The sequence below is a fragment of the Gossypium arboreum genome, chromosome 13 (assembly GCF_025698485.1).
Source record: "Gossypium arboreum isolate Shixiya-1 chromosome 13, ASM2569848v2, whole genome shotgun sequence".
Taxonomy (NCBI): Eukaryota; Viridiplantae; Streptophyta; class Magnoliopsida; order Malvales; family Malvaceae; genus Gossypium; species Gossypium arboreum.
The window spans coordinates 2852237-2872399 of record NC_069082.1 but is presented as its reverse complement, the minus strand read 5'-3'; the positions used below and the strand labels follow the sequence as shown (position 1 = coordinate 2872399).

Genomic DNA, 20163 nt, shown 5'->3' with positions numbered 1-20163 from the left:
GTTTGTAATTTGGGCTTCAATCTTTTGGGTCTCATCTTTTATTAATTATTATTCCATAATTAAGGTTAAGAAATCGAACAACTTTTATTAACAATTTTAGGCTAATGTTGTGGAATATCTTAAATCAGTCCTTCATTTATTAACAAATTTTTCTGTTAGAGGGTAAAAAAGTCCTTGAACTCTAGCAAAAAATTCTATTAAACTTTTCTATAGAAAATATATTTTTAAACTCTCAAATTGCGTAAATTAAATCCTTTGGCCGTTGTTTTTTTATCTTTAACTATTACGTTATTGACGTGGTCGTTAATTGTTAGTGCCACATCAGGAATTGTTGCCAAAATCATTATCAATTAATGAATTGGAAGGGTGTTATTTTAAAACACACAAAAATATTTTAACGAGAATAGTTACTTGTGTTAATTATGTGAATTAATTAATAACATTATACAAGTAAAATAAAATAAAATATGTCAAATTAATGTATAGAGGCTAAATTCCAAAATTATTAAAATAGGAGGAGTAAAACCAGAATTTGACATGAATTTCTCGACATTTATTTGAAATTTTTAGAATTAGGGTAGATTTATAAATAATGCAATAAAGAAAAGATTGTATGAGATTGTGATTTTACGTCATTATTATTTTTCCTCAATATAAAATAACAAATTAGATTTTTATTCTAAAAATTTAAATCTAATTAAAAATATTAAAAATGAAGAGAAAAAATTTAATTTGTTATTCGATAATATCGAATGAAATCACAATTTCATTAAACGTGGTGTATTTAAAGAGCAAGCAAGCTCTCAAGCAAAGCAAAAACACAGCAGCGTTGCCATGGCACTGCTATTGCTCTTGTTCCTAGCCAACATTTTAACAATTTCAAAGGGAACATGCGAAGCGGGTATCATAAAACAGATTCATCTCCTCCGACCAAGATCCGGTGCCGGAGGAGATTTCATACCGGGGTTATCGTGCCTGAGTTGGCGACTCGCCGTCGAGACCAACAACATCATTGGGTGGAAAACTGTTCCAGAAGAGTGTGAAGAATACGTAGGTCACTACATGTTAGGGAAGCAGTATCGGAAAGACTCGAGAGCGGTGGCTAAGGAGGCTTTTCTATACGCCCAAAGCCTCAAGCTGGCCGGCGACGGCAGGGATATTTGGATCTTTGATATTGACGAGACTACCCTCTCCAATTCCCCTTATTATGCCCAGCATGGATTCGGGTATCTGTCTAATCTAATAAACCAATGCAAAGTAATAAAAAAAAAATGTCCTTCAATATTATCCATAGATCTGCTCCGAAACATCTCTAATATTGCAGGCTCACTATTTTATGAAATTTTCAGAGCGGAGCCATACAATGCCACATTGTTCGATGAGTGGGTAATGGAAGGGGCTGCTCCAGCATTACCGGAGAGTCTTTTGCTTTACAACAAGTTATTGAGTTTAGGGATTAAGGTTGTTTTCTTAACAGGAAGACAAGAATCTCAAAGAAACACAACTGCTTCAAATCTTAAGAATGTTGGATACCACACTTGGGACAAGCTTATACTCAAGTAAGTTCTACTCCTTCATTCACCCTACCTTCAAATGCTAACTAACTGTTATGTCATTATGGTGTGTTCCGGATCTTTGGCCTCTATTTTGCAAACTGTTGTCTTTATCATATTAACCATTAACATCATTACTAATTTCTTACCATATTTGTTCACTTTTTTTATACCTTAAAGACATTTCTTTTCGCTTCACTTTGAGTGTAGGGAACCATCAAAGTATTCAGGGAAGACAGCTGTATTTTACAAGTCAAACGAGAGAAAAATGCTGGAGAAGAAAGGGTATAGAATCATTGGAAATATAGGTGATCAATGGAGTGATCTCTTGGGGACCAATACCGGTAACCGGACGTTCAAGTTGCCGGATCCAATGTATTACATTAGCTGAAGATATATCACCATCTTGCCACCGGAGGAGAATGGCCATTGATTTATGTACTATTTATTTATTATGTGTATGGAAATTTGCAATAAAATAAAATAAAGATTTATTTATAATAAAATTAGTAAAAGTTTATATTTTTATTGGAATTTTATAATTTCATATTTTTGTACTTTTTAATTTTTGATATATATTTTTTATAATTTTAATTTTTAAAATTTTTATGTTTTTGGGAAGATGGTATTACTATAATGTCATTATATGACACGGGATAGCATATGATTGGTTGGATATTCCAATCATTATGTTTTAATATTCAAATGATTGAATTGATAACATTTAGAAATGTTATGAATTGAAGTGGGCCAAAAAAAACTTTAATGACCAAGGTAGAAAAAATAGTATACTTTAGGGGTTAGAGTGTGCAGTAAGCAAAACAAAAATGGTAAATATATCTATCTGGTGATACATGCACCGATGATGTGGAATTTATTAAAGTCAATTCAACCAAACTGCTAATTTACCAAGATCCAAGCATTTCTGGGTTGAGATGTCTGTATAGCATTTGACGAGTTACCTCTTAGCTTCGAAACGCATTTTTAGTCACTCGATTTTGAGTCTGAAAACTCAAATCACTTGATATCGAGTTCGGGAGCTCAACTTATGACTATTTTACTTAAGACTGCGTGAGCAAAATTTTTAGACGAGATTATTACTGAAAATTACAAGTTTCGTGCTTTAATTCGAGTTTAAATCATATTGAGTTCTAGTTTAAAGCCTAATTTTGATTATAAATAGGTTTTATTAAAGTTGTTTAACAATTTTATGTTTCTTAGTAAACAAGAAAGTTTAGTTCTATTAAAATTATTTCTTATTTAGATTAATTAGAGTTTCATTATACTTTAAAGTTTTGTTTGATGTAATTAACTAGCCTATATATATAAAGGTCTCTTTATTATTTATTAAAGGCATTTATTCATTCATTAATAAAATTTTCAACTCTTAGAGTTAATTTCTTTAGTGTAAGATTGTTTTCTTATAATTTTTAAAATATTTTTTTCGATTTTGTTCAATGAGTCGTGAGAATTCATTCTTTGTTATTCAATTTGCCAAATAAGATAATTTTACCTTAAAAGGATAATTTGATCATTTCTCTATTTTTCTTCATTTTTGATGCTTTTTCTTTAGAATTTTCAAGAATTTCAAAACCCAAACTTGTGTTTTATTGAAATCACTTAGAAAACAATCTTCTTACGTAGAATTCACCGTTATTTTCACCGAATTTTAATTAAGATTTCTCGATCACCAAATTTTAACTTAAGATTTCTCGATGTTTGAGTGAGAAAATAGAAGTTTGAGAGAGAAGATCTTATAAAAGTTAGTAATGATGTTTTCTACTCATCCAAGTCTAATATTTGAGAATTTCCATTTGAGAAAGCTTTGGAAACTTACATATTAATTTTTGATTATTTTCATGAATAGGGAAAAATGTGAAAATGGTGGGGAATGGATTTCTAAGTAAATTTGAGAGTGGAATCAAAATTATGGAAGCATGGGGTTTTATGTTGTGGAGCAAAGGTAGGATACTCTTACTTACTTTATCTTAAAAGTTTATGAAATAGGTAATATTTAGGTGATAAATATGGGATGGAATTTTTTATAATAAACTAGTAAATTTTATGGCTTAGAAAATATATAATAGGTCGATAATAGACTTGATTATGGGTACGGGCTGGGTTGGGTTAACGCAAAATTTTAGATCTGTTTTTTACGCTAGGTCTTAGTTTAAAAAATGAGTCTAAAATTTTGTCTAAGCCCAACCTAAATAAAAAATTCTAAACCCAAGCTCAACTCGACTCACCTGTATTAAATATACTAAAAACATCAAAATAAATATTTTTCCTTATTTAAAATATATTTTTAAAAAAGTTTTTGTACTTAAATGACATTAACATAGTTGTAACTTAGCAAACAAATGCTTCTAAAATAATAGCACAATTAATAATAAAATAAGAGTTATACAATATCAAAACAATAACAATAAAATAGCAGCAAACAACATCAAAATAGCTAGAAAAAAATTAGGCAAATTCAGGTTAAGTCGAGGCCGGGCCAAAAATTCTTACCGGAGGCCTAGTCTGTTTAAAAAATGGGCACTATTTTTTGTCCAATTTCATTTTTCGAGTATATATATTTGCTCAAATCCTCCCATTTTTTAGGCGAGCCTTCAGGCTTGGGCGGTTGGCCTAGCCTATGATCAGGTCTAGTCAATAATGAGTTATATTAAAATTGTTAGTCATGAAATGCTAAATTAACCAAATATGTGATATAGAGATATTAATTGTCATGAAAATGTTAATAAGTATGTTTTGATACCTAGGAATTATATTATTAAAATGAGTAATTGTCTTTTTGGCCTTAAATGAGATTTATTGGTTAATTCATGCTTTTAATCGGTATCATGTTAAAACATGAGAATTATTGTGTAAAGGATAAAGAGCAATTGAAAATATGACTTTCCACTATTAGGAACTATTATGTGAAATAGGTACGCGTATAAAGTCTAATATTAATATGGAATTGATCATGAATATGCAAAGGAACGTAAAAGTGCCCTTGTATGATATGTTCACATGTATGCGTTAGATGAATAAGTGTTATACTTGTAAAGTGTCCTAATAGACTCAGTGAAATGTTATGTCCGATTAGGGGTTTTTCCCTTTTTTTATCAGTTCAAAGGATTTTAAATGATATATACTAAATTTGCGGATCACAAACTAATACAATCTCCTTTTTTTTTTACAACAGGTTTAAAACTTGCACAATCCAAACTAAAGTGGATATATTTACATTATATATATAACATTCAGTCTCATTAGGAAACATGAGCTACCCATATTTCCCTACTTCAGTAAACAGGAAACATAAGCCAAAACACCTCAATGCAAATGGAATCCACGTTGAAAGCAATGTTCCAGAGACGATAAATCCAAAGCTTCCCGAAGTGCTGCTTTTTCTTTCTTGATCTGGATCAACTTGTCATAAACACACCAAGGAAAGCTCAGGAAATGATCCCTATTCATTCCCTCATTATACTGACCCCAATAACTATGATGATATGTGACATAGTACCAAGCTGAGGCTTTTGCATATGCATCATCTATTTCTTCATCCAACTCACTTCCTTTTTCATTGAACCATGACCTAGCTTCCTTCCTCAATGATCTCACTGCCATACTGATCACTTCTGCATCTCTTTTCTTCGTAAAAGATCTCGACATTTTCATGATACCCCCACTGAGTATTTCAGCCTCCGTTTTGACCCCGTAATAGTCCATCAAATTCCCCAATTTGTAATCGTATTTACTTTTGTAGAAGAAAGCATCATCGATATAATCCTCAAAGCCTTCAACTTCCATGTCGGGATCATAAAACCTCTTCATCTTTTCCCGAGTTAAGAGCTTAATCGAGCATTCATTGGGTGCAAGGTTCTTCACCTCTCGGAAAAGCTTTCCAATAACATTGTATGATTGATAACTTGGCTTGTCCGGTTTCTCCATGAAATCCGGAAATTCTTTGACCCTCAACTCCTGTGGTATTTCAGCTGGTACACCCGTTTTCGGAAAGTCAACCGCAATTGAAAACAGCTTTGCAAGCTCCAGACATGGGCGGCTCATTGCTTTGCCAGGTTCTCTATCAGCAAAAGCAGTATGAGCATTTGAAATTATTCCCAAACTGTCATTGACTATGTAGTTTGTGAAGTATTCTTCAATTTCCTGCACCAGCATGTAGCAATTATCAAAAATCTCATAATTATATCTACACAACCCAACAAAATACAGTAAAGCAAACCCAACAGATATCAGTCCAAAAAAGGACTCAAGCACAAAGAACGGATTACAACATCAAACAAATACAAATAATAAACTTGAGCCTGAGTAAAAATTTCACTAGTTTAGAGCCTTCGTAATGTGAACTTAAGTATCAAGAAACTTTTCTGCACATATTCCAAGCGGATTTATACAAAATACCCAACGAAAAATTATGTTGAAAACAACTCTCAAAATAACACAGAGTTCAAGTCGTTATAATTATTATACTAGTGCCAACTGGCAGAATGAATCTGGAAGAATGTTAAACCAATGACATTCTGGAACCAAAAAAAATGTTGGAGGGGGGGGGGGGAGCAGGAATCATGCATTTCAGCATCAAGAAACTATAACAAGAGAACAGGATAATCAAAAGTAATAACTATTAGATAAATTCAAGTGGAATATAACTGAATACTTCAATACCTAAAAAACTATTACCTCAATGGTAACTTCATGATCCAATTTGGTTGTTGAAGCGGGTGAATAATCCATAGGATCGATTTGCTTATATGGAATCAATTCAGGGTCCCAACAGACAAAGTAAACATCACCATCCAGATCACTTCCAGAGCATTCATTGGGATGAGGTCTAAAAATTTGATTCTATTTAGTGTCAGCAAATCACCATGCATTGTGAAATATTAAAGAATACAATCAAGCCTACCATCTTGTTATCATGTTAAAGACACTTAAAGCACCAGATAGCTTCCATAAATTGGGCAGGATTTAGCACAAATATGCAAAAGAATACAGGTATAGCAAATCTGTAATTCAGTAATACTCTGCTTGTAAAGGAACTGCTCAACAAGTTCCACTAAGAAGAAAAAAAACATGCATTTTTACTACCGCATAACAATCAATGATAACTCCACCAAAAAGGGACAAAAAAAAAGAAGCTAGAATCATACACTACAACAATAGAAACAAAATAAAAGGCAGCTTTTGCAAAGTATAATAAAGAAAGAACACTTTCTCAGCGTAGCAAGAAGAGGTAGAGTATGCCCTTTACGTACCTGGTTCCTTTCTGTGGAAAAACAACACAATCTACCATATGGTGCAAATCAGGCACATTGACAGCCCTTAATACACGCACATCGCCTGGGTGCAAGCAGGGGTTTTTGGCAACAATTACCTTACCCTGAACAATAAAACGTCGCTCAGATCTAGATCCAGAAAACTGCACAAAAACTTGGCCATAATTCAAGGTCCTAGTTTCATCTAGACATCCCATCATAGACCTTCCTTTTTGAACAAAAATCCTGGCTTTAGTCCGCAACTCCAGCAACTTCGAAGCTCGAAAAGTTTCCAACATCATTGAAAGGAATGGTTCAGCATCAGGCTTATAACCACACAAGAGCATTTCCTTCAGAATGTTAGTATTTTCTCCTGGAGACATTAACTCCAGAGCCTCCTGAGCCTCTAAAGGATCCGTCAGGAGAGCATTGAGTTGATCAACTACTTCTCTTTGTTTTTTCTCAAAAGCATAGTCTGGAACTCCAAGAGTAGATAACAGGGTAATCAACTGGCGATTCAGAAAACATGGCTGATACTTACTCCAAGCCAAAACGTCCAGTTTAGTGTTCTCAGATTCATACTTTTCCATACTCTTTCTGAGGGATAATTTCCAAGATGAGGTCGGGTCAATAGCCACAACACCTTTGAATCCGCCAATCCGAATCTGAAAGGCAGATGGAGTGCAACCCTTCAACCGACATTTAGCTGCCACCTTCTTCGCAAATTCAGCTGATATTTTTCCAATTCCATCAGAAAAGACGTATTTAATCCCATCCTTCATAATTTCTATATCTGGAATAAGGTTGATTTCATCTTTAGAAACACTAAGAGTTTCAGTTGATGAACTGAAAGATTGGCCCAGTCTAGCAGCATATTTTGCCACATTTCTTATTTTACTAAAATTTCCCATCCATGACCTTATATCTGCTGCAGTGAGCCCCTTTCTTGAAGCAAACATCCAGGCTGAGTTCTCCCGTAATTGACTTGATGAAAAGGCAAGAAATTCAAATCTCTTATTCCCAATCACTATGCCATTTCTAAGAGTAGAAAGAATCCTTTTGTAAATACCAGTTCTCCTACCCCTTGCCTGCACATTTGTAGAATGGATCTTCTCCAACTCTTCATCAACAAAACTGATGCGAAGAAAATTATCAATATCATTATGGAATTGGCGTAGCACACGGTTTGAAACATTAATCTCAGGACCACAAAAGTAGACCCTAGAAGGCGTTATCTGAACCCTTCTTACATATACCAAACCTTCATCTAAGGATATAGTAGGTGAACCTTGATATTTCCTCGATCTTGAGAAATTTTTGTACTCCTCAAAGAGCCACCTCGAAGGTTCATAGCAGCATTCTCTTAGATAATAAAGTTTCTCCAGCGCATGGTCTATGTAGACTTTGTGCATTCTACAAGGATCAACCAATCGATAAAAAGTATCATCAAGTGCTGGTCCTGGGATGCACCCATTTTGCACCAACAGATTAACCTTGAACAAGATTTCAAATGGCAAGTCAATTACCCGCGAAGGGCATACAATTGGGACTAGACTAAGATTGCAGGAGTAAGAAGAACCACTTTCCAAAACCAATCTGCCTTCATTTTCTTTGTAATAAGCAAAGTTCTCCCGAAAATTTGGAAGTTGGAGGTTGTGAGGAAGCTCCAAACATAATACAGAAGACTGTCCAATACAATTAGAACGAGTGAAATCCGTTGTCCTTACCCATTGATCATCAGGCATATCCTTGAAATAGTTAAGCAAGGGATCATCAAATACACATTCAGAAGCACGCACTTCTGTCTCATATATCCGGGGAGCGCCAAATAACTAAAATAAAAATGAAAAGGAAACCACAAAGCAACACAAGCAATTATCATTTGTAAGAGATAAAACTTTAAGAAATTGTATTTAGCATCAACAGAAGAGCAGAAACTTCTTGCAATGAAGAAGTTAGTTCCTCAGGTATGGCTACTGAATAGTCCATCAACGACCTTGCATGAGACATGTTTCATAAGACAATATTAAATCCATCTAGCAATCACCATTTTGAACTGCCTATTACAATCTTAAAAGTAAAATATGGGCTGATCTGTACCCCTTCTCGAGCACATCTATATTGATTTGCACCAGGTATTAGTTTTCAATTGCCAAAAAGATCTAGTGCCCTAGATCAACAGAAATGAAAAACTCTATATAATTTACATGGATATGACAATGTCATTCAATTACCATGTTGGCATCTCAATGATTTCATAGAAGACTAATGATCAGCAAAAGAAATATGATATATGCAGCTGACTGACTGAGGACGCCTGTTATCTGGAGGCAAGGATGTTATGTTAAACTCTTATTTCTAGGAAGCTAGGATAATACAATTGAGACTAATGATGAATTTATGATGAAAGTTTAGCAAAGCAACCTGAATCAGAAGATGCTTTGAGGTTTGACTATGAGGACAACGCAGCTCAATCTGCCAGATGTTCTCATAGAAAAGCTCAAGCTTGTATTTTGAGCTACAATACGACAGTAGAAATTCCAATTTCCGCATTCCAGTCCCAAAATTTAGAGTAACATTATCTGCTTTCCAGAGAACATAAAATTTTTCTTCCGAGACTTGACAGCCAAAATTCACTGTAACACGTTCCATTGTGTGCAAGAACACTCTCGGCTTTGGCACGATGTCAGTCTCCATTTCTCGAGCCTTAAGATATGATCTCCCATAGTATAGCCTTTGATTAGCCAACCTTATGATTAGCCCTGCATCAGAGCTTCTGGTAAACTGCACAATAGCATATGCTCTGCCACTCTTTTTATGCTGCCGGATCTTGAGGGCATAAACAGTTTCTCTGCCCGTATATCCCTCTAAAAATGTCTTTACTTCTCCTGCAGACACATCTGAGAGGAACCCATAAACCTGAATCGTCTTACCCATTGTCTCAATTCACTCTGTGCTCTTACCACCTTACAGCATACAATTAATTAACTGCAAAAACCAGAGACCAATATATAAATAAAAACCTTCAAATGCACCAACATGGGAGACAAGTTAAGCTGCTGTTCAAAGAAACAACAATCAAACTTTCATAAAGAACAAGGAAAAGAAGCAACAAAACAATCAATGTTTTTTTAACTAGTAATGGCCTATGTTATCTTTTTTTTTTTTTAAATTCCTAAATTTTCCATATCATATATATTTAAATCTTCAGTTGGCATTAATGTCAAGTTCGATCTTGACAACCCCTACCTCTTATTAAATGAAATATGGATATACTAATTCTCCAAATATATAAAAGCGAACTTCACCAACTACAGGATCACATTCAAATCGTTAAACGGATTTCAACAGAACTCATGCCGGGCAGTCACTCCTATCTAACACGGTACCATAACTAATGGCTAAATCACTAGAAGATGAATTTTATAGCACAGACATATGTGAATTTTACATGAATGCGAATGAGGATTTGCAGTTCCTCTGCCCAAACAAACACTTTCAAAACAGAAAAAAGAAAAGGAAATCAAGATTTAAAAAGCAGAAGAAGAGAAAAAGGCTGCGCCCAACATCCATGAAGAAGAAAGATTTTTACGTTTATCAAAGAAAAATAAATTGTGACTCAGTTTCAAATTGAACGTCTAGTTTCAATCATTATTAAGAGAAGAAAGAAAAGAAAGAGGCTTTACCAAAGACAAGAAGAAGATGAATGATCACTCATAACGATAACTAAACCCAAACTCCATTGATATTAGAGTGACAGTAACATAAAAGACTAAAACTTTACTTAGAACCTTGGATTGTCAACTCTTTTAGTCAATTTACTCAAATAATTTTAAAGATCCAGAGAAGACAAACAGACGAAGAAAAATGCCGTGATTTCCTCCGTCGCACCCCACATTGCAGGATGTTCTGCAAATCGCTTCTGCTGGCCACGTCACACGTTTAACATTAAATTATTATATATATTTCCAATTTTCCATTGGCTTCCCTATCTAATAGCGAATGGCCTTTGGCCACGTCAGCGATTTTGTTTTTACGTGAAGATTTTCGTGGAATTTTCTATCGTGGAAAATGGAAATCAACGGAAAAGGACAATAGGGCCGGGTTTGTCTGTCGTACGGCCTGCCTTTCTCCGAAACTTGCTTGCGAAGGAGTTAGTGGGGTTATCCGCTGTGCTCAATCTTAAAAAGCAATATTTATGACCGGCATTACCCACTTATCTCAGTGATAATGCGATAAAATTTTACAAATTTACAAAAATAAATAAATAAATAAAATTATAAAAGTATACATAATTTTGAAAAATTAAAATATGTTGCAATTTTTAAAATTATTAGAAATTTATAGAAATTACTAGAAATGGTAAAATGTTGTAAAATATTACTATTTTTAAAAAAAATAGTAAAATTTGTTGTATCTTAAAGTATACATTGACTAATCACATTTAAAATATTAATAATTTGACAAAAAATTGATTGTATTTTAAGAATATTTTAATAAAAATTAAATTTTTAATATTTTAAAATACATCAATTTTAGTATTTTACAAGTATTACTAACATGTTTATTTGACACGACTCCCTTTTCAATATATGAAGTAAGCTTCATTCATCCATCATCGTGCACTTGCTCTTTCTGTTTTGTACCAAAGTTATTTAGAATGTTACTTGTGGACTTACGAAGAATAATGACATATTTGGATATTTACGGGCATTTAATTTGTAATTGTGATCATAAATATTAACTATTCAAAAAAATATTTGGATTAAAATATTTTAAGATAACGGATGCACATGTCAATAATTAGACATCCACTTAACTTTTAAAAATTTGTTTGTGAACTAAGATATTAAGAACGAAGCTATAATAAATACAAGAGTAGTTGGATTTAAATCATATATTCTACTATGAATTTATAATAAAATTATAAATCCATTTAAGTGAGGAACATTATTTACGAGAGCGCATTTGATTGTAAAACTTATTGTATTATGATTTTATATGCTACGTTTACAGGAATAAATTTAATGGTGAAAGTATTATTTTTCAAGGTAAAAAAATGAGAAAATTGCTACAGGTGTGTGATAGATTTAAGATCAATTGTCGTAAATGTTGAATATAGTGAATACTTCTTACTGAAATAAATTCTATAGACGTAAAAAAATCGAACTACTTAAATAATCGGTGTCCCCTGTTTGTGGTTTTTGTTTTGCAGTCCTTAAAGAATTGTCAACTTTCCCAATCACTTCTTCCAGAAGTCCTTGGTTATTAGCAACTGCCATCAAATTTACTAAAACAAAAGCAAGAAGTTTTTTCACTTTAGCATGGAAATTGCAGGTGATATACTACACGAGCTTGAACAGAAGTGCTGATGGAAGCACCTTGTTTAGTGGGTATACAGGTTACATGTGATGAGTTGATATTTGATGTTTGGATGCCAACATGTGTGCTTTAGATACTATAAAATCTATTTAACAGGTATATTGATCATTTTAGTTTCTTTTTTTTATGTTGTTACCATATTTATTCCTTTAAATCAGACATACGTTCCATTCCATCTCATCTAACCAAACTATTATTATACTCATTTTATACTCATTTTGTTCCATTACGGTTCTATTCCATTACCACTGAATAGCTATTATGTTACAACTCTATACCATTATAGTGGAACCAAACATGTGCGTGTTGTCAAAGGTGTATGCTTAAGTGTGCCTAGGCCTTAATATTATACAACAAAAGCATCTCATGCCCATTTGATCATGCGCAGACTGGAGTGCCTAGGAGCACTTTTCCGCAAAAAGAAAGGGATAATACTAACTCTATACTTTTCAATATTTGAGCATTCAACAACAAACATTGACCACAAGTACATCATGCATACTAAGCCATATACTCTCTCTCAAACACGCATACACATATACAGTTTGCGCTTTATTTCACTCAGGCTAGCGCTCTTTTTGCATGTTGCACCTAAGGCAATAAAGGGTTCTAAGATGTAAAGGGCACCTTGCACCCTTGACAACACTGAGGACACTAAGCCAAAAATCCAAAACAAGGGTTGGTTATATCTATGAAGTTCTAAGGAGCAGATTACTTGAACAAAAAATCGATCCATGAGGGAATTTTGGTGCAGATAAATATACTTTCAGAACTAAAAACATCAAGTTCTAACTGCCAAAATATAAATCTAATTGTTTAGTACATGGAAAGACTACCAAAATTTGTTTCAACTCACCAAGATAATAAATATCCACATTGAAGACCGAATTAAACTAACTCAACGCTACTAAGTTCAAATCCAATTGCCTGAACGAAGTTTACCCGAGCAAGATCAAAAGTAGATCATAACAGCAACTCAGCAATCTGAACAGCATTAAGTGCAGCTCCCTTGCGTACTTGGTCACCACAAACAAAGATGTCCAGCCTGTTTTAAGATTCTATATTAGCATGAAAATCTTTTAAAAGGAAAAGTAAAAATGTAGGAGGAGTTTTACCCTTGGTTTCCTTCTTGAGACAAATCTTGGCGAATTCTGCCAACTGCAACATCATCTTTGTTTGATACCTCCAATGGCGTAGGGAAGTGATTAGAAATCCGATCATCAATAACTATGACCCCGGGAGCATTTTTCAAAATTTCTCTTGCCGTGTCCTGATCAATAAAGAATTTACCAAATAAAGAGTTGAAATTTGAAAAGGCTACACTAATGCAACATATAAATTAGCATTTCCTTGCATCAATTAGCACTGCCATTGCTCTGAACCAGGAAAATACTCATTTCTGTTTCCAATTTTGAGATGCTCTTATTAGTATTGCAGTGTGTGCTTCTTTTTCTCCAAATAGGCAACCACGATTAGGGATGATATAAATTGGAGCCATAGTATTATACAGTTCTTTTTATTGATATCAATAGGCTACATGAAACATCCTTACAAAATACTTACCAATAATAATGTGGCTTGAAAGTATTAATATAAGATGCTTCTTCCATTTTTAACTTCCCTCATTCTAATCATAAGGGTTGAACAAAATCCAACTTTAAACCTAACCCACTCTTTACAACTTTTGTCCCAAGAAATGCAAATGATGAAAGGAAAAAGGGGTCCAAAAATAAAATCGTAACAAGTAAAACAAGAAGAAGCCCTAAAATCCATAGCCTAAATTCCTTTTTCAAAAAAAGGCTCAAGAACTTAAAGATGAATGCAGTGCATGTAAATGCACCAAACATAGCTACAATGACAAAAAAAAAAGTCAAATCTTGCAACTTTTTTGTCACTTTTATTTCATATATTGAAGATAAAATTGTAAATCCGCAAATCATAAAATATTACCTCATCAAGTGGCTTCTCGAACTGAAGATTGACACTTTCAGCATGCGCACGCATCACAGGGACTCGTATGCATGTAGCAGTGACTTTAACATCAGCATCATTCTAAGAAACAAGTGAGGGCAATCATGCAAGACAAAACATACTTTTATGAGATGATTTTTCCTTCTCGATCTCACTTCCAAATGCAAAAGACATCTTACATAATTTTATATATCAGAAACTTCAATTACTTACCCAGATTTTCCTTGTCTCTTTTACCATTTTCATCTCCTCTTCATTGTATCCATTCTCGAGAACAGGGGCATTATGTGAGAACAAATTAAAAGCATACTGCAAAAGTAAAAGAGAAGAGACAATTATAAGATACCAAGAGAGATGTAAAAGATATTGCTAACTACTGATACTGTAAACGAATGTACATACTTGCTGCTTAAAGATATTACAAGTCAGCGGTTTTCCTTCCAAGACCTAATATAAAATACCACAAGGAATCAATTTAGAACGAAATCTCATATAAAAATAAACAACAAAACGGAAAAGGAGAAAGGAGAAAGGAGAAAACAAAACGGAATCAAACAACCTCACGAGTTTGTAGCTCAAGCTCGTGCATGGCAGCAGCACCAGCACCACTAGCTGCCTGATATGTACTAACCACCATACGAGTCACCTGGAAAATACCACAGGCAAGCATCAGATGTTTAAGCAGCTTGATGCAGTATAATTATAACTTAAGCATTGAAACCAACAAAAGCTTTACAAGAACAAAAAACATCCTACGCTAAAGATTCAAATACCCAATAGCTTTTACAAGCGATCAATTGTTCATCTCATTTCATTCAAACTCAATATGTCTTCAATTTCTTGCCTAGATTACATTACATTATATTCTCCTTTTACAAACAAAAGAACCAAACCTATAACAAATGACTAAAATTGTTGTTATTCCAGGGAATATCTCAACAACTATAAATTTTCGACTATTCGAAGCTTTCAACAAGCTTTAAAGAATTATCCATCTAATTTAATAAAAAACCAAACGCATCAACGAACAAACAAAGCAAAACCACATTCCTTACCAATCAAAATGTATAAATATTTACAAGTAAATAACCCCATCCCGAGAAAAAAAAAAAGGAAATTTATCTAATACCTTGGCACGGCGATGAAGTGGGGTAGCAGCCATTAAGCAAATAATTGTAGAACAATTCGGGTTTGCTATCAAAGCACCCTTTTTCATCCCAACTTTAATCCCACCCATTGCTTCTGGATTCACTTCAGGAATAACCAAAGGCACCCCATCAACCATGCGAAACGCAGAGCTGTTATCTACCACGATGGCACCTTTCTCAACCGCAATGGGACCGAACTCCTTGCTTATCGACCCACCAGCACTGAAAAGCGCGATGTCGACGTCATTAAAGCTATCGGAAGTTAGTTCTTGGACAGTGAAGGTACGGTCCTGGAAGGAAATGGACTTGCCAGCGGAGCGTTTGGAGGCAAGGAGCTTGAGGGAACGGTAAGGAAAGTCACGGTCGGAGAGGACGGAGAGGAATTCTTGGCCTACGGCGCCAGTGACACCAACGACGGCAACGGATGGGCCCGATTCCTCGAAAGACATGCGGACCTTGGTGGGGAGCTTCTTTGGTTGGAGTTTGTGTTTTGGGGTGGAAAGAAAATGGGGTTTGAGAGGGTGGCTGAGGGAGGCCATTATCGAGCACAAGGAGGAATTCAGGTGAGACAGCGAAAAAGGAACCAAAAGGTATAGAAGTGGTGGCGGCGGCGGCAGTGGCTAGAGGGCTAGCTCTAACTCTAAGCTGCTGTGGTGACTGCTGCTCATATTTAAATGCTGATTAATGTTAATCAAAAGGTTTTCAGCTTTGATGGTTTTGGAAAGTTTTTTTTTTTTTGTTAATTGTTTTTAGAGAAGTTAAAATAAATTATTAAAGGTTCACTCAACTTAAAAAAATTATAAAATAGTCATTAAATTATTTAAATATTTTCATTTAAGTTATTAGACTATTAAAATCGCCAATATATGGCCTTTTATATTCATTTTTTTTTTCATGAAATAACTTTGAATATTACGAATCTATGAATTAAAATTTAAACAGTTTTCTTCTCTGATTTTTGACATTGATTGTCAAATCGACTTGGATTTAATGTATATTCTTCTACTAATCGAATGGTACTAGTCCATCATACTAAATGTTAAGTTGTCACTTGGAGCTTGCTAGTCGAACTTAAAAAAAAAAATTAAAACATTCCATCGATTTAAACAAAAACTCTTAAATAGTTTGCTAACTTAAATGAAAATTTCCGAATAGTTTAATGACTATATTATAATTTTTTAAAGTTGAGTGACCAAAACCTAAACTTACTAATAGTCTAATAACCTTGGGTATAGTTTACCCATTGAAATAAATCTCAAATTATACATGAACTTTGATTTGGTACAATTATACACATGAAACTTTAATTTTAATTCAATCATCGCATTTAAATAAATACATCAATTTATTTTTAAATTAGATAAATATAATTATTTGTGTATATAATACATAAATATAAAATAATGCTATATTAATAAGTATACTAATAATTTGTGAGAATTAAATCATATCAAAATCTCAAGTATGAAATTGCACAAAATCAAAGTTTATATATAAAATAACAAATTAAACTAAAATTTATGTATAATTTTAATATTTGTCCATATATTATATTGCCACTTTTCTAAAATCTATTGGCTAATTTTCTTTTGCTTTTCAAAAGTCATAAACCATCAAAGTTGAAAACCATGAACATCAATCGACATTTATACGAATAATATTTTATTATAAATACTACAATATTATAAATAATTTATTTTAATTTTATTTTGAAGAGATGATTATTAAAATTATAAATGAATTTTGATATAATTTGTAATATTATAGATTAATTTTAGTTTTTCATATTCCACTAATTTTATTTATCCGTGTAACATAATTTTCTATTAAGCTATATAAATTGATGACATTTTATTAGGTTAAAAATAAATAAATTTAAATCACTCTCATGTAAATTTAAAAAAAATAGATTTATTAGGGAAAACTCATTTTCAAGTGTTTATTTTTATGTAATATTAAATTCATAATTTTATTTGATTAAAATGTTTGGTTAAGGTTTTTTAATAAATAATGGTTGGATAAAAATGGTAATGGAATGAAAGTTTAGGTATCTCTTTTGACAAAAGAGAAGTTTAAGTTTTAAGTCAAAAAAGTTATAATTTAGGGTCAATTTTTATTTAATCTATTTTTAATATTACTTATTTTCAAGAGCCTGAAAAAATCGGATTTCAGCAGTAGGGCCTAGCTTGCAATTCCCAATGGGCCAAGTCCAACTTTTAGGAGCGTGTATTCGGTCAGTTAGATTTTTGAATAAATCGAATTGACCTAGAGAGCAAAATTGTACAAAATTGAACCTTTAGTTAAATTTGATTTTTTGGTTTTTAGATGATTTCTAGTTAAATTTTCTTTTTTCTAATTGAGGTACTCAAAATTTTATTTCCTTTAATTTTTCACATAATTGTATTCTTTTCTTTAATTTTAATTTATTATAAGAAAATATTAAAATTAATTCAAACAAATTTAAGGAACGCAAAAATATTTATTTTCTTACATGGTAGCATACAATATCCATGCCTTCTACTATTCTTTGGATTTTTATATTAAATAATAAAATTAAAATGAATATCATAAAATAATTAATTTATTAATTTATTAAATTTTAATGAATAGACTTTTAAAATATTAAGTTTTAAGGAGCATTTGGAATTAAGGTTTAAATTTGAGTTTGAGTATATAAATGAGTTATGGAATTTTGGTCTTATGACTTATTTGGTTTAAAACATTAAAATTAAAAATTGATCGAATAAATCATTTAAACCAAATAATTCAACTGAAAATAAAAAAAATCGAATTTTCAATTCAATTCAAACTCACCCTAAAACTTATTACACTAAACATCAATTGTTTGAATGAGTTTAGATAGACTGTACTTTTAATGTAAAAAAAAGGTATAAATAAAATTAAATACTATAACCTAAGATAAAAAAAAAAAAAAAAAACAGAACACACCGTACTCTATCATCGATCTAAACTCACCCTAAAACTTATTAAACAATACAAACTTTGCATTACCACTGGCTTTTGTATTACTTTATGGTAAACGCGCCTATTAGAAATTCCCTTACCTTTTCTAGTTGAGAATACTAAAACCCTAACCTTGATCTCCATTTTTCCAAGTTTCAATTTTTAGTATCAATACAGCAATGGCTTCCATCATCAAGAACTCAAAGCTAGCAATCCCCAAAGCATTCTTCTCCACTCAGGCTGTAAAACAGAACCCTCCATTTCCATCTTTCAAAGCCGCGAAATCGGCCATAATAACCGAGAAGAACCCTGAAAAGCTAGCGGAAATCTTCCAACAATGTTCCCATTTGCCCACTTTCCTCCGCCACCGTCCCATCTACCACCTCTCCATCCGCAAGCTAGCCCGTGCCAACCGCCTCGACCTCGTCGACCGGCTCCTCGAGACCCAAAAGCTCCATTCTCAACACACCCCTGCGCTCAAATCCGAAGGTTTTTGGATTCGTCTCATTATGCTTTACTCAAACGCTGGGATGGTTCCACAAGCACTCCAAACGCTCGACGATTTGTCTAGAAACAGGTATTGTAATATATCTGAAAAATCCCTTTGTGCTATTCTCACAGTTTATCTAAACAATGGTATGTTTGAGCAAATTCACGATTGCTTCAAGACTCTTCCCAAAAAGCTTGGCGTTAAGCCAAAGGTAGTATCGCATAACTTGGTATTAAAAGCATTTGTAAAAGAAAATAAGATCGAATCTGCACGTGAATGGGTTGAGAAAATGGATGTCAATCCAAATATTGATACTTATAACATATTGCTAGGGGCTTACTTGAAGAATGGGGACCAAAATGGATTTGATGGGGTTATGAAAGAGGTTATAAATAAAGGGATTGAAGGCAATTTGACTACTTATAATCATAGGATTTCAAGGTTGTGCAAGAGTAAAGAATGTGCTAGGGCTAAGAAGTTGTTAGATGAGATGGTTTCAAAAGGGTTGAAACCAAATTCAGCTAGCTATAATACTATTATTGATGGGTTTTGTAGGATAGGGGATTTAGAATCGGCTAAGAAGGTTTTGGATAAGATGCTGAGTGATGGGTATGTTTTGCCTTGTTCGTTTGCTTATTATAGCTTGATTAGGAGTATGGTGAATGAAGGAGAGTTGGATATGGCTTTGGAAATGAGCAAGGAAATCATAAAGAGGAAATGGGTTCCACCGTTTGAGGCGATGGAAGGTCTGGTTAAAGGGTTGGTAGAAAGGTCGAGATCAGAGGAAGCTAAGCAAGTTGTTGAGAAGATGAAAAAGAGGCTTAAAGGTGATGCCTTAGAATCATGGGGCAAAATTGAAGCTGCTCTTCCTCTATAAATGATATTGAAGCAATGGTGAGGTCTGGTTAAAGCTTTGGTGGGTTGCCCTCTCTTCATAGAAGCAATGCAAGGCCGTGCAACTTGATCTTCCTTCATCGAGTTATCACAAGATATGCTCATTTCTATTTGGTGAAATGGCATATTAAGCTTCTGAATTTTAACAATTTTGTTGCATCTGATAAATCTTGTGATTTGATGTTTTGAGGGGAAAAAAATGATTATTTAGTAATAATTATTGGAATCTTATGCTGGTTTTGAGTATTTCTTCATATTTGGTATTTGATTTTAGCCTGATCATATTTTAGGTCTGGCAATATGCATAACAATCATATTGCACATGCCTGAACCAAGTATCAGAAAGTTGATATTAACCAAATCATTTCAGTGTTGTGTACGTAGGAGGGTCCTAACATTCATCGAATGTCTATTATTTACATGCCATAACCCCTCAAGGTGAAATTGATTCAGCAGCTTTGAATAAGCACAAAAGTTCCTTTTAGAGTTAG

At 33.3% G+C, this 20163-nt stretch overlaps 4 protein-coding genes across 6 annotated transcripts; 2 read left to right on the top strand and 2 right to left on the bottom strand.

Moving 5' to 3' along the window:
• Positions 1–777: 777 nt before the first annotated feature.
• LOC108463459 (stem 28 kDa glycoprotein-like) lies at positions 778–2073 on the top strand. The gene is made up of 3 exons (XM_017763398.2): positions 778–1226; positions 1350–1559; positions 1764–2073. Exons 1-3 carry the CDS (start codon positions 835–837, stop codon positions 1942–1944), a joined length of 783 nt encoding a protein of 260 aa, XP_017618887.1. The 5' UTR covers positions 778–834; the 3' UTR covers positions 1945–2073.
• A 2606-nt stretch (positions 2074–4679) lies between these two features.
• Positions 4680–10918, bottom strand: LOC108464563 (RNA-dependent RNA polymerase 1). Of its 3 annotated transcripts, none has more exons than XM_017764921.2 (5): positions 10510–10918; positions 9248–9811; positions 6824–8655; positions 6249–6399; positions 4680–5714 (listed from the first exon to the last, which is right to left on the bottom strand). In XM_017764921.2, the coding sequence occupies exons 2-5, from the start codon at positions 9758–9760 to the stop codon at positions 4878–4880; spliced, it is 3333 nt and encodes a 1110-aa protein (XP_017620410.1). In that variant the 5' UTR covers positions 9761–9811; positions 10510–10918; the 3' UTR covers positions 4680–4877. The 3 variants fall into 3 exon arrangements, with proteins under 3 accessions (XP_017620410.1, XP_052879904.1, XP_052879905.1); XM_053023944.1 differs by having other exon boundaries at positions 10416–10881; XM_053023945.1 differs by having other exon boundaries at positions 6824–8571; positions 10510–10788.
• Positions 10919–12948: 2030 nt separating this feature from the next.
• On the bottom strand, positions 12949–16059 carry LOC108461227 (uncharacterized). Its single transcript, XM_017760982.2, has 7 exons — positions 15306–16059; positions 14736–14822; positions 14579–14623; positions 14390–14485; positions 14156–14257; positions 13321–13475; positions 12949–13250 (listed from the first exon to the last, which is right to left on the bottom strand). Exons 1-7 carry the CDS (start codon positions 15861–15863, stop codon positions 13169–13171), a joined length of 1125 nt encoding a protein of 374 aa, XP_017616471.1. The 5' UTR covers positions 15864–16059; the 3' UTR covers positions 12949–13168.
• A 2237-nt stretch (positions 16060–18296) lies between these two features.
• On the top strand, positions 18297–19889 carry LOC108463897 (pentatricopeptide repeat-containing protein At1g61870, mitochondrial-like). The gene has a single exon (XM_017763889.2). The coding sequence runs from the start codon at positions 18468–18470 to the stop codon at positions 19653–19655; it is 1188 nt and encodes a 395-aa protein (XP_017619378.1). The 5' UTR covers positions 18297–18467; the 3' UTR covers positions 19656–19889.
• Positions 19890–20163: the final 274 nt, after the last annotated feature.

Coding starts and splice junctions, on each gene's coding strand:
- LOC108463459 (XM_017763398.2), top strand. CDS start 835: ATGGCACTGCTATTGCTCTTGTTCCTAGCCAACATTTTAACAATTTCA. Junction 1,227..1,349: donor TATGCCCAGCATGGATTCGG/GTATCTGTCTAA, acceptor TGAAATTTTCAG/AGCGGAGCCATACAATGCCA. Junction 1,560..1,763: donor TGGGACAAGCTTATACTCAA/GTAAGTTCTACT, acceptor CTTTGAGTGTAG/GGAACCATCAAAGTATTCAG.
- LOC108464563 (XM_017764921.2), bottom strand. CDS start 9,760: ATGGGTAAGACGATTCAGGTTTATGGGTTCCTCTCAGATGTGTCTGCA. Junction 6,400..6,823: donor TTTCCACAGAAAGGAACCAG/GTACGTAAAGGG, acceptor TCAAATTTTTAG/ACCTCATCCCAATGAATGCT. Junction 5,715..6,248: donor ATCATGAAGTTACCATTGAG/GTAATAGTTTTT, acceptor ATGCTGGTGCAG/GAAATTGAAGAATACTTCAC.
- LOC108461227 (XM_017760982.2), bottom strand. CDS start 15,863: ATGGCCTCCCTCAGCCACCCTCTCAAACCCCATTTTCTTTCCACCCCA. Junction 14,624..14,735: donor TTGAGCTACAAACTCGTGAG/GTTGTTTGATTC, acceptor ATTTTATATTAG/GTCTTGGAAGGAAAACCGCT. Junction 14,486..14,578: donor GTAATATCTTTAAGCAGCAA/GTATGTACATTC, acceptor TTACTTTTGCAG/TATGCTTTTAATTTGTTCTC.
- LOC108463897 (XM_017763889.2), top strand. CDS start 18,468: ATGGCTTCCATCATCAAGAACTCAAAGCTAGCAATCCCCAAAGCATTC.